Below are 13,237 nucleotides of genomic sequence, written 5' to 3' on the forward strand. Positions count from 1 at the left end.
AAGATCTCAAATTGTTGACTTACACGACAGCAAATGTGAAGGACAAATAGAAATTATACATAAGAGTCCTGGTGAGTACCCCAGTTGGTCCAACAAGCCCCATGGAATGCTGCCAGATGGAGATCTTCAAAATAAATAGACCCTTCAGGATTTTTAAAGGCCGACACAACTAACAATTATTTGAAATAAAAAACAAAGCTGGTCAGACACAGTCACAACTGTGCAGAACAGAATGCTTACATAAGATTTGGGGGAAGTATAGAGTTGAGTGATGGGCAAACTCAGAGGCATGGGTAGGTTGACATCATCTGTAGAAACATGATTTCTCTGGTAAAATTGTTATTGATTGGTTGGTATTCACAAAAGTGTTAATTGAAGTGTGACTGTTCCCATGTGGCTGACTTTCAGAAGCAAGAAGCTGTGACTGATTGGTTGGCCTGCAGAAGTGTGTTACTTTTAGTAATTTGTCATTGAGTGATTAAACAGATTTAAAACCAGTCTGGTGGTTCCTTGTTGCCATTATGTGGAACAATCAGTCTTTTATTTTTGGAATACAAAAATACAAGTACTTTTTAATTTTCAATAGCTATACAGATTGTCATAGTAGACAATGGAGGAGAAATGAACCCACTGTTTCTCCTGATATGTACACAGCTGGATCCAAGTACACAGGATAGAAGTCATCACAATATCCACAACTAAAGTTATATCAAGTTCCTCTGCCATGCCTCCTCCATAGGCTAGGGCACCATTGCACTCCACTCTATTTACGCTGTCCTATCATCTGGTTCTATGGATATGATGGAGGAAGGTCCCCAATCCAATTCATTAACAAGACAGAAAAAGAAGACCCAGTAGTAACAATTCGGGTCCCTTGCCCATTTTTTGATCAGGTTTTTTTTTTCTTACTATTAAGTTCTTTGAGTACCTTATATATTTTGGATATTAACCTTTTATCAGATGTGTGGTTTGCAAATATTTTCTCCCAATCTGTTGGTTGTCTCTTCACTCTATTAATTGTGTCCTTTGCTGTTTAGAAGCTTTTTAGTTTGCTGCAATCCCATTCATCTGTTTTTAGTTTGGTTACCTATGATTTTGTGATCCTATCCAAGAATATCGTTGTCTAGACCAAAGTCATGGAGCGTTTCCCCTATGTCTTCTTCTAGTAGTTTTACAATTTCTAGTAGTTTTACACCACTGATTTTTCTATGTTGATATTATATCCTACAACCATACTGAATTGGTTTATTGGTTCTAATAGTGTTTTGTTGGAGTCTTTAGGGTTTTCTTTATGTAAGATCATGTCATCTGCAAACAGACAACTTAACTTTTTCTTTCCAATTTGAATGCCTTCTATTTCTTTCTCTGAAACTGTAACTTTAATGAGTGAGATAAGGGTCTAATGTCATTCTTCTGCATGTGAATATCCAGTCTTCCTAACACCATTTATTGAAGAGACTGTCCTTTCCCCATTGTGTGTTCTTGGTACCTTTGTCTAAAAATCAAAATTGACCATAACAGTGTGGATGTATTTCTGGACCTCTATTCTGTTCCATTGTTTGAAATGTGTCTGTTTTATGCCAGTACTATGCTGTTTTGATTCCTATAGATTTGTAGTAGGTTTCCAAATTCAGTAGTGTGATGCCTTCGGCTTTGTTCTTTTTGCTCAAGATTGCTTTGGCTATTTGGGATCTTTTGTGTCTCCATACTAATTTTAGAATTGTTTTTTCTATTTTTGTGAAAAATGTCATTGGAATTTCAGTAGGGATTGCATTGAATTTATAGATCACTTTTTTGATGGTCAAAATTAATTTATTTTGGATATTGCATGTATTCTCATTTTAAAACTTCTTTTTTTTTAAGTTCAGGGTTACAAGTGCAAGTTTATTACATAGGTAAACTTGTGTCATGGGAGCTTGTTGTACAGATCATTTCATCACCCAGGTATTAAGCCTAGTACTCATTAGTTATTTTTCCTATGAATGTATAGATCACTTTGGGTAGTATGAACATTTTAGCAATATTAATTCTTCTAATCTGTGGACACAAGATATCTTTCCATTTATTTGTTTCATCAATGTTTTATAGTTTTCAAGATACAGATATTTCACCTTCTTTTTTAAGTCTGATTTATTGATATATACTTACTTACAGTAAAATTCATCCTTATGTGTACAGTTCTGAGTTTTGACAAAAAATACAATCATGTAATCCTCACCACAATGTAAATTTATTCCTAAGCTTTTTTGTAGCAATTGTAAATGTGATTAGTTCCTTGATTCCTTTTTCAGATAGTTCATTGTTACTGTATTAGAAACACCACTGATTTTTCTATGTTGATGTTGTATCCTACAGCCATACTGAATTGGTTTATTGATTCTAAGTGTTTTGTTGGAGTCGTTAGGGTTTTTGTTACGTAAGATCATGTTATCTTTAAACAGTCAACTTTTTGTTTTCAATGTGAATGCCTTCTATTTCTTTCTCTTATAAGTGGGATTCCCTGGAAACCATCATTCTCAGCAAACTAACATAGGAACAGAAAGCCAAACACTACATGTTCTCACTCATAAGTGGGAGTTGACCAATGAGAACACGTAGACATAAGGAGGGGAACATTACATACCAGGGCCTGTCAGGGGTTAAGGGACAAGGGGAGGGAGAGCATTAGGACAAATATCTAATGCATGTGGGGCTGAAAACCTAGATGATGGGTTGATAGGTGCAGCAAACCACCATGGCACCTATATACCTATGTAACAAACCTGCACATTCTGCACATGTGTCCCAGAACTTAAAGTAAAATTTTTTTTAAAAGTGGGCTTCCTGGTCTTGTTCCTGATCCTAGAGGGAAAGTTTCAATTTTTCGCCATTGAGTATGTTGTTAACTGTGAGTTTGTCATATATGGGCTTTATTGTGTTGAAGAACATTTATTCTATATACAATTTGTTGAGTTTTTATCATAAAAAGATGCTGAATATTGTTGAATGCTTTTCTACATCTATTGAGATGATCATATGTTTTTTTCCTTCATTCTGTTAATATGGTATATCACATTTATTGATTTGTATATGTTGAACCATCCTTGCCTCCAGGGATAAATCCCACTTGATCATAGTGAATGGTCCTTTTAATTGATGTTGAATTAGGTTTACTAGTATTTTGTTTATGATTTTTACATGTATGTTTATCAGAGATATTGGCCTATAATTTTCTTTTCCTCTAGTGTCCTGGGCTGGCTTTGCTATAAAGGTAATGCTGGTTGAGGCCCCATTTTGCAATATACTCTCTATCAAGCATTTATTATGTGCATTTTATGGACATTGTACTACTTAATAATATAATTTATGTAATCTATGTACTTTTCAATATGAAATGTACGTGCCTCACATTTTACTCTCCTAACATAATGATTATTTTAAAAATATCAGGAGAAATGGCGATTCCTCAAGGATCTAGAACTAGATGTACCATATGACCCAGCCATCCCATTACTGGGTGTATACCCAAAGGATTATAAATTATGCTGCTATAAAGACACATGCACATGTATGTTTATTGCAGCACTATTCACAATAACAAAGACTTGGAATCAACCCAAATGTCCATCAGTGACAGATTGGATTAAGAAAATGTGGCACATATACACCATGGAATACTATGCAGCCATCAAAAAGGATGAGTTTGTGTCCTTTGTAGGGACATGGATGCAGCTGGAAACCATCATTCTTAGCAAACTATCACAAGAACAGAAAACCAAACACAGCATGTTCTCACTCATAGGTGGGAACTGAACAATGAGATCACTTGGACTCAGGAAGGGGAACATCACACACAGGGGCCTATCATGGGGAGGGGAGGAGGGAGGGATTGCATTGGGAGTTATACCTGATGTAAATGACGAGTTGATGGGTGCAGCACACCAACATGGCACAAGTATACATATGTAACAAACCTGCACGTTATGCACATGTACCCTACAACTTAAAGTATAATAATAATAAATAAATTTAAAAAAATATCAGGAGAAATAGTTAAACTTCTATACTGTAAGAAAAGAACTAAATTATTATTTGTTTTATTTTTACCTTTGAAATTATTATAATGGTATATGAGTGAAAATATTGTTAGTTAACATTATTTGTGTTCTTCTCAAATTTATTTTTGTCACAATTTCTATCTCTTTTCTAGGAAAACAGGTAGATGTCTGTGACCTAGAAGATGCACTAAAAGACATGGAAATAGAGGTCCCATATGAGGACTACTTGCATTTAGTAAAAACTTTGCCGCTTGATGGTAAGAATTTAAAATGTATGTATCCTTCAAAGGGCTTCAGAGTGCTTTTGAGATTGTGAGCTTTTCTTCTAAAATGATACAAGATTGTTACTAGGGTTTTTTCTTAAGTCAAAGTATGGTAAGAAAGCAGATAAGTCTGAGATTTTCTCCTATTTTTCATTAACACAAATTTATTTGTATTCAGTTTAAAATTCCATACATGTATCTTCCCACTATTTATGTTATGATAAGTATATCATCTTATAGTATGTTATGATAAATATTGTTAGATATGTTATGATAAATATGTTAGACATATGATGCCATAGTTCTTTGAAAAATTACCCAGCATCCTATTAAACTCACACTATGTTGATACAAACAAAAGATATAGTCAGAGGTTGAGATTCTACTTCTAGTTTTAAAAGCTTTTAGAATTACTAGATTTTTGCCAAAAGAAAAAATCTGATTAATTTGATTTTTATTAACATAAACAGTAGCTATTGTACTCCTTCATGCCAATAAGACATGTGTATTGTTGTTATTGATTGCATTAATGAACCTGATAGTATGGGGGAGAATGTAAAATGGAAAAGTAAGAGGGGTATAAGGAAAGAAGTTAGAGATAAAGGTAAATAAAATGGGATATAAGTTTCAAAATGTTTAAGCCAATAATTATTGCTTTTGTGTAAGTGTGGACAGATCTACCTCATTAAAGTGTCTCCAAATAATCTTCGTAACTAATTGAGAGAAAAGTAGGTAAATTTCAGAGAAAAATATTTAAAACTCCATCTTTCTGAAATTATGGGATTAGGGGAAGAATTGTCACATTTTTATTGTTTAGCAAGTCTCCCTTTATTGTTCTCTGACCTGAATTGTGTCTTTTCTTACAGCTGAAGGAAAGGTGTATCAAAAAAGGTTGCTGGATGGTATAAAGACTGTTAAAAGTAAGTGCAAAGTATGGTGAGAAAGCAGATAAATCTGAGATATTCTCCTGTTTTAATTTATACAAATTTATTTGTATGAAATTTAAAATCCCATATATACATCCTACCAATATTTATGCATATGTTAGATATATTATGCCGTAGTTCTTTGGAAAATTACCCAGCATCCTATAAAACTTGCACTATGTTGATATAAACAAAAGATATCGTCAGAGGATGAGATTCTACATCTAGTTTTAGTGGTGACCCTATTTGTACCCTTAACTAGATCTGATTAAACTTTATGTCTTGATGATTAAAGTGACAACTATAACACATATGAATTAAGAAGGATTTTTTTCATATCTTAGTATTCCTTTTTAATATTTTGTCTCTCCTAAGGAGGAAAAGTTGATATAAATGACCTGGATAAATTTCTGGAAAATATGGGGATTGAGCTCTCAGAAAAAGAACTTGAAGATTTTTCAAAAGACCTACCAGTTGATGGTGAGCATTATAGATAAAAATGTATTATGTTTAAGACAGCTTGGGTTTGAAAGCATACATAGACCAATGAGAGTGGTTAATTGATATCAATAGGGCATTTTTAAAAGCTTAGAGCAGAATTCAGGTCAGATGAAAACATATTTCCTCTCTTTAATTCAAGTCCAGCAAATGTATTCCATTATGGATAATAAAATTGGTGAGGGTACTAACAGACCTCTTTCAGGTCAAAGAATGAAGAAAAGAAGAAAAATAGAATGTGAAAGATTTAAAAGAAACGTTACACAATATGTGAGAGAAAAGGAAAACTCTCTATGATGAGGCATGGTTAAAACTGATTAATGGTGATTTCTAGTACATATGATTCAGCTGTTATGAAATAGAAAGATTAACATGTAATAGACCTAGAATAGAAATGACATTAGAAATGTTAAGAGATGTAACTATGAATAGTCAGTCTAATATTACTATTATAATAGGATACTACATGTAATATGAGGTTAGATTTTAAATATGTTAGTAAAATGAAAATTTTTCAGAGGAAAAAAGTGCCAGTATTGATTCAAGAAGATATGAAAATATGGATACACCAATAATATTTGATAAAATAATTTTACCTGTAAACTCATCTACCACTACCCATCCCTCCAACAAAAGGTGATAGCCTCAAATGGTTTTCAAAGTAAGTTCTTTCAAATTTTCAAAAAATTTTCGTTTTAATGTTATGCAAACTGGTCCAGAGGACTCCAACTTGAGTTGATGAAAAAAGCAAAATCTGGCTAGTTTTCTTCTCCTCTAATACCTAACAAAATGAACAACAGAATTTTTAAAAAAACAAAAATAAGCAAAGGAAATTCAACATGAATCAAATAATAAAAGGGAACCAATTTAATGCCATAAATGTTAAATGGGGACAGAAAAGGAAATAAAGACTCTACACTGGAAACAATAGTACAGCAGAGCTGGGCTCCTCAAAACCTTTCTCACTCTTCAGAAACTAAACTGGTAAGCTGCAAAATCCAGAGAATTCACACTAAAGTGCCCAGACCTAGGGTAAAGCAAATTGAATAAATAACTTTTTTCCTTCTCAACTTACTAGGAAGAAGTAGAAACAACTGTTAGGGATGAATTAGTAAAGAAGGAGAAATGAACAATATAAATCACTCATCTCCTCATCCTTTCCTTTTATTCTAGATCAAAGGGAATACTGAATGTTGAACAGGATAAAATTTTTTTCCACCTACTCCTGAAGATTCCTCTAAAGTTTCACAATATCAGGGGCAAAGAGAAATTTATAAATCATTAACAGGAGTAAAAACAAACTATACACAAAATGATAAAAGAATCTTATATTACCAACATTTGATTCAAAAAGAAATAGAAAAATATTTATTTCAAAGTGCTAGAGAAAAATAACTTTGAACACCAAATATTCAAGAATTCGAGTGAAATAGACATTTTCAGGCAAACAAGAACACAGAAGTTTACTAGCCATGGACTTTCTCTAAACAAATTACTAAAAGATGTATTCTAATAAAAACAAAATGAATACAGGGGAAGTAGTGAAGGAAAGAACTTATTCTTAAATCTAAGTGGGTATTGCATATTCAAAAATGTAATTTCATAGTCTAGAACTAAAACTCAAGATGATACCAACATTCTAGTTGGGGGCAGGTGTCATGGGTGGCAAAAACCGAAAGAACCGCCTTATTGTTGCTCTGTGACTGCTCCATGTCTTACAGTTGATGAGAAGGTTGATCTGAAAAACATGATGCTGAGAATAAAAGATTTTACAGGTAAGTTTTTTTTCCAGGAGGTTTATTCTCTCTTCCATTGAGGTCTTAGTATTTTGTGACACTCAGCTGTAGCAGGATACTTTAGCATGGGGTTATCCACCATGTTTGGCATGTACATATCAGCCAAGTAAACCCAGTTACAATACATCCTGTATCTCCAATGGGAGAGAGCAAAATGCACTCCAAGGCACTAAAGAAGGGCAGGTTCTCAGTGGATTGCATTATTATTATTATTATCGTATTTTATGATAATAGACTGTATTTTAGCACACTTTTAGATTTACAGAATTGAGCATATTGTATAGAGAGTTCCATCTACCCATCCTTCCACTCCCCTTTATCCCAAGCACACAATCTCCCTGCTATTAACATCTTGCATTAGTATGGTACATATGTTACAATTAATAAACCAACATTCATACATTACTATTAACTATAATCTATAGTTTACATTAAGTTTCACTCTTTGTGTTGCATAGTTCTATGGGGTTTGACAAATGCATATAGATATGTACCTACCATTACAGTTTCATACAGAATAGTTTCACTGCCCTTAACATCCCCTGTGTTTCACTTATTCATCTTTTCCTCCCTTCCTTCCCCCCACCCCCCTTCCTCTACTTTGTTAAATGGATTATGAAAGGCAGGATAGCATTCTACAACCCTAGAATATTAGCCAGAGTGGCTTTGCCTCTTGACTCCTGTTCCATCAGGAAGGTCGGGGGCTGCTGCAGGTGAGTTTCCATAACACTGAAACCCTAATGTTTCACAGTAAATTATATTTTAGATGCTGTTTCCCCAATAGTCTATTGTTATATTAACTTTGTCATTTTACCCAGTTATTGTAAAATATTTCTGCCTGATAAAATCAATTTGATCTTGGATAAACTTTTAAAAATAAACCACATAACATAGTCTTGATAAAAACTCCAATGTTCTGAGGAAATATTTTTTCACCTGTATATGTTTTTTGCTGAATGTATATAGCCAAATTTCAGGCAAGCACAATAATAAATAGGATAAAGTTTGCAAAGCTCAAGATACATGTAGTTTCATGAATGATCAGCTATATCATTCAGTATGATATCTCTTGCCAGAATTCTGTTGGCAATTGGTAATCCAATTTGTTAACTAGATTTAATTTTGTACATTATCCTCAACATTAAGAGACCCTTCATTATATTGATATTATAGGAACAGGTTTGCCTTGACTTCTGTTGTCACACTGTACTTGCACGTTCCATTTTGCCTTTGCTCTTTAACTCCAAATTGAGAGTGATGCTATATAAAATATAAGTATTTTAAAAATCACTCAAATAGGTTAGTATGAACTTAAAATTATTTTTTAAAGTTACTAATTTGTAAACTTTTCACCTGTTAACACTCCATCTTTTCAAAGGAGAAAAGGTTGATGCCAGAGATCTGAAAAATGTTCTTGGAGACATGGGGATAGAAGTCAATGATAAGGACTGCGTGGAACTGCTAAAATTACTACCAGTTGATGGTGAGCTGTATGTTACTGTGAACTCTAGGCAGTTTAGTTTTATGGTTCTACTCTTGAAATGTATATGTGAAAGCGATGTGTGTTCGTATGTTACCTGCACACATCCTCCAGCTGTTTCCATATGAACAGTCTTTCTGTTACTATGTGCTCACTCAGGTACAGAATTTAACCCCCAAAAGAATCCTTTTCCACAAAACCATTGCTGAGGTGGAAAGATGTTACTGATGATTTTGCAAGGAGGAAAAGGATTTATATCTGCTGTCTCTCAGTAAACATTGCCAAAGTCCTCATGAGAATTCCTGTTCTTTCCCAGAATCACTTTTCTAAGTATTGCCAATGGAGATTCCCTTTTCCTGACCCTTATCTCTCACAGAGCTAAACCCTAAAAATTCTTTCCTCTGTTCTCAATTTCTGAGAGGATACCAAATTTATCTCTCCTCTCTATTAGGAGTGTTGTTTCTTTCTTCCCTTAAACACAAAGGCCCCACATCTTCCCAACATAAGCTTTTGCTTATTTATCCCTGCAAACAATTCTTATACCAACTGCTAGAAAATTAAATTTTTCCATATGTTTTACCAGTTTGGAAGTTATAAAAACCTTCAAGCATCAGCTTTGCCACCAAGGACTAAGCAAATCCCTACTGCTACCCATTAGGCCATTGACATGTCAAACTTTAGGTGTAGAAGGAAGTAAACAGAATGAAAATGTGATAGAAATAAGGGATGAGAGGAGTTTCAGCCCTGTAATACATAAACCGACAGTTACTTTCAGTGTCAAAGAGTAAGTAGATTTATTAATAATAACATCTAGACTTATTAAGTCCTAATGATGAGGTGTTGTACTATCCTCACCACACACAATGATGACACATTATCTCCATCTTACGGTGGTGGAAACAGAGGCGTAGAAAGAGTAAGTAACTTGCTTGAGGCCACAAAGGCAGGCTCTTGACCTCTATACCAGATTACCACTCCATATCATAATGAAAGCTTTGTTTGTTGCTTAACTTCATCATGATTTGAAGGTGAAAGAGGGTCAACTTTAAGGTCAGTTTCACAAAGAAAAGTCTGCCCCTTATAGTCTCTTAGTGAGCCATTCTCTGTCCTGAACTGTGCCTTTTTTTATAGGTGATAAGAAAGTTTTTCGGAATAGATTGCTAACGGGTTTGAAGTCTTTCAAAGGTGGGTAATAAATGTGATGAGAAAGCATATAAGATTGAGATTCTCAATCTTTGTCTTTATTCCTAGTTATGAGGGCATGATTCTTCTGCCACCTCTTCTATTTATCAATTATATATTGATCTTGTAGTCTTTTATGTGTGTATGCTGTGTAAGCTTGATCCCTGGATCAGACTCAAAGGAAACAGTCCTAAGTGTCTCCACTTTTGTCTTTCTGTTTAATTTTAGATAGGTCTAATTAAAGTTATGGCCTTCACAGTGCTGAAAATAACCATCATAATGTTCAGTTGTGAATTGATAGTGTTCTTTTATTTTATTCAATGTAAAAAGTGTCACATGTCCAATAAATAATCTTATTTATTTATTTATTTTGATACAAAGTTTCACTCTTGTTGCCCAAGCTGTAGTTCAGTGGCACAGTCTCAGCTCAGCACAACCTCCACCTCCCAGGTTCAAGCGATTCTCCTGCCTCAGCCTCTGCGTAGCTAAGATTACAGGCACCCACCACCACGCCTGGCTAATATTTGTAATTTTAGTATAGACAGGATATCACCATGTTGGCCACGCTGGTCTCAAACTCCTGACCTCAGGTGATTCGCCCTCCTCTGCCTCCCAAAGTGCTGGGATTACAGATGTGAGCCACTGTGCCTGGCCATATCTAATTTTTTAAAATAACACTCATAGTCCTGCTATCTAATCATAACCACTCTTAATATGTTGAAGCCTATGTAGTTAAAAAATCCCATATAGTCAAAATTACTCTGAAATCCTATTGGAAGATCACATAAAAGTTATCAATATACTAGTCTTGATAAGTTCCAACATAGTCACTTTTTCATCCAATGATGGAATAGATTTCTATAGTTGAGCAATTAGATGAAGCAGTTGGTCAAGAGCCATGATATACAAAAATTTGTATAATACTGGAATCACACTGAGTTAAGATGCTCACAGTATGACAGGCACAGGAGAAATTAGTCCATCTGATGGAGTAATAAATTGATATTGTCTATCTGAGGTTTACTCTACTAATGTGCTTCCTGTCTGTGGAATGGCAGGAAGAATCACAGGCATTATTTACATTGTTTCATGTTTATTTTTACTGGGCATAAGGACTTTAGTAAATATGTTAAACAATCATATAACTCCACCTTATTTTCAAAAAAGTATTTCTTTTCCTGTGGCAAACATCTTTCTTAATGGCTATAGCTAAATAATTTTCTGTGGGTTGAAAATACATTGGTTTACTTAACAATACCCTGTTGTTAGATATTTAAATTCTGGGTGTTTGAATTTGTTTTACTTTTGTAACAAAGACTGTAATGAACACTTGTCCCCTCTTTTGGCACAAGCTTTACTGTATTCCCAAAAGTGGAATTATTGGGCTAAGATTTATGAACTTTTTAAATAATGGAGGTGGGGCCTCACTATGTTGCCCAGGCTGGTCTCGAACTCCTGGGATCAAGCAATCCCCCCACCTCAGCCTCCAAAAGTGCTGGGATTATATGCAGGAGCTACCACACCTGGCCATATTTTGAACATTTTAATGGATCATGATAGTTATTGCCAAACTATTTTCCAATTAGATCATTGCAATTAACTCTCAGCAACAGTCAGGCCTATTGAATGTTAATTTAACTAACAGCATGAAAAGTATTTTTCACATTGTCTTTGTTAGGTTTTTTTAAATCACATTTCTCTCTTTCCTAAGGAGGAAAGGTTGATATCGGTAACCTGAAGACGATTCTTGGGAACATGGGGATCAAGCTCAAAAATAAGGAACTTCAAAGTGTGATACAAAATCAACCTGTTGATGGTGAGCATTGTAAATAACTATTTTGCCTTTTAGGGGAGAGCTTAAAATCTTGGGATCATGTATATTAATTTCTAAAACTAGATTGATTTGAGGCACTTAAGATATTTCTAAGAATCATGGAGAAGAACTTGGTGTGAAAATAAGAAGAAATCCTGTCTTTTGTCATTTTTATTCATCTGGATTATCATCCTGCTCAACTATAAGCAATGTTGAGAGGATATTCACAACTGTTATTAGACCAGAGAATGGTAGGGAGAAACAGATATGAGAGCAAGGGGGAAAATGAATAAATAAACAACAAAGAGAGCCAGAAACAATTGATAGAAAAATATCTACAATAGAAAGTAGCAGAACATCATTAATATTTCATCAAGTATCTAACAACCACATGTCACCACCATTTTGAGATATATACAGAAGTTGAAAACATTAGAGGGAAGCATATTGACAATAGATAAAGCATATTGACAATAGATAGAAGCTCAGTGTCTGTGTTATATGTCAGGTTCACATACACGCAAAAATCTTTTATGAATGGTATCTTTTACCATGCTTATTAGAAAGTATCTGAAAACCCAAGAATCAAGGACATAGTACGTTTGCCATATCAAACCCTGTGTTTAAGGAACATGGGCTGACTACCTTGGTCATTCTTACTAATAAAGAATTAAGCACTCAAACCAGGAAATATAAATTTAAGATGAATACAATTTATTAAAATACATACTCTTTCATTGGGCTGTAGCTTATAATTTTTCTAAGTTCTGTGTCATTGTCCAAATTTTTTGTGCTTTGTATTACAGCTAATGGAAATGTTCCTCTGAAAAAGGTGATGGATGATGTGAAAGCAATTATAGGCAAGTTAAAACGTATTGTAAATATTTAAATTCTAGTTCTTTAATTATTTTTCTCATCTTTTCAGTTAACACATATATTTATAAGCATCATGCTAATATCCCTGAATCTAATAATCAACAAAATAACTAGAATATTTCCAATATCATTGCATCAACCCATGGTTACTCCCCTCCCCATTTCCCTGCACTTTGGGAGGCTGAGTCAGAAGGATCACTTGAGTCCAGGAGTTTGAGGTTGCAGTAAGTTATGACTGTGCTACTGCACTCTGGTTCTGGGCAACAATGCGAAACCCTGTCTCAAAAAAAAAAAATCTTATTAGCTTCATTTCTAAGTATCTTAATGTTCTGCTAATAAAAATGCTGTTTTTTAAAATTATGTTTT

General features: G+C 34.2%; 1 protein-coding gene across 1 annotated transcript in view; it reads left to right on the forward strand.

The window, feature by feature from the left end:
* The window catches only part of LOC114675868 (uncharacterized), a 154,830-nt gene extending 141,946 nt beyond the window's left edge, over positions 1-12,884 (forward strand). Inside the window, exons 33-40 of the mRNA XM_077971052.1 lie at positions 4,190-4,294; positions 5,167-5,220; positions 5,602-5,706; positions 7,446-7,499; positions 8,899-9,003; positions 10,132-10,185; positions 11,894-11,998; positions 12,802-12,884. Coding sequence (XP_077827178.1) covers positions 4,190-4,294; positions 5,167-5,220; positions 5,602-5,706; positions 7,446-7,499; positions 8,899-9,003; positions 10,132-10,185; positions 11,894-11,998; positions 12,802-12,884 — 665 coding nt within the window. The remainder of the gene's footprint in view (positions 1-4,189; positions 4,295-5,166; positions 5,221-5,601; positions 5,707-7,445; positions 7,500-8,898; positions 9,004-10,131; positions 10,186-11,893; positions 11,999-12,801) is intronic.
* The last annotated feature ends 353 nt before the right edge of the window (positions 12,885-13,237 follow it).

This window comes from Macaca mulatta, chromosome 16, assembly GCF_049350105.2.
Source record: "Macaca mulatta isolate MMU2019108-1 chromosome 16, T2T-MMU8v2.0, whole genome shotgun sequence".
NCBI lineage: Eukaryota > Metazoa > Chordata > Mammalia > Primates > Cercopithecidae > Macaca > Macaca mulatta.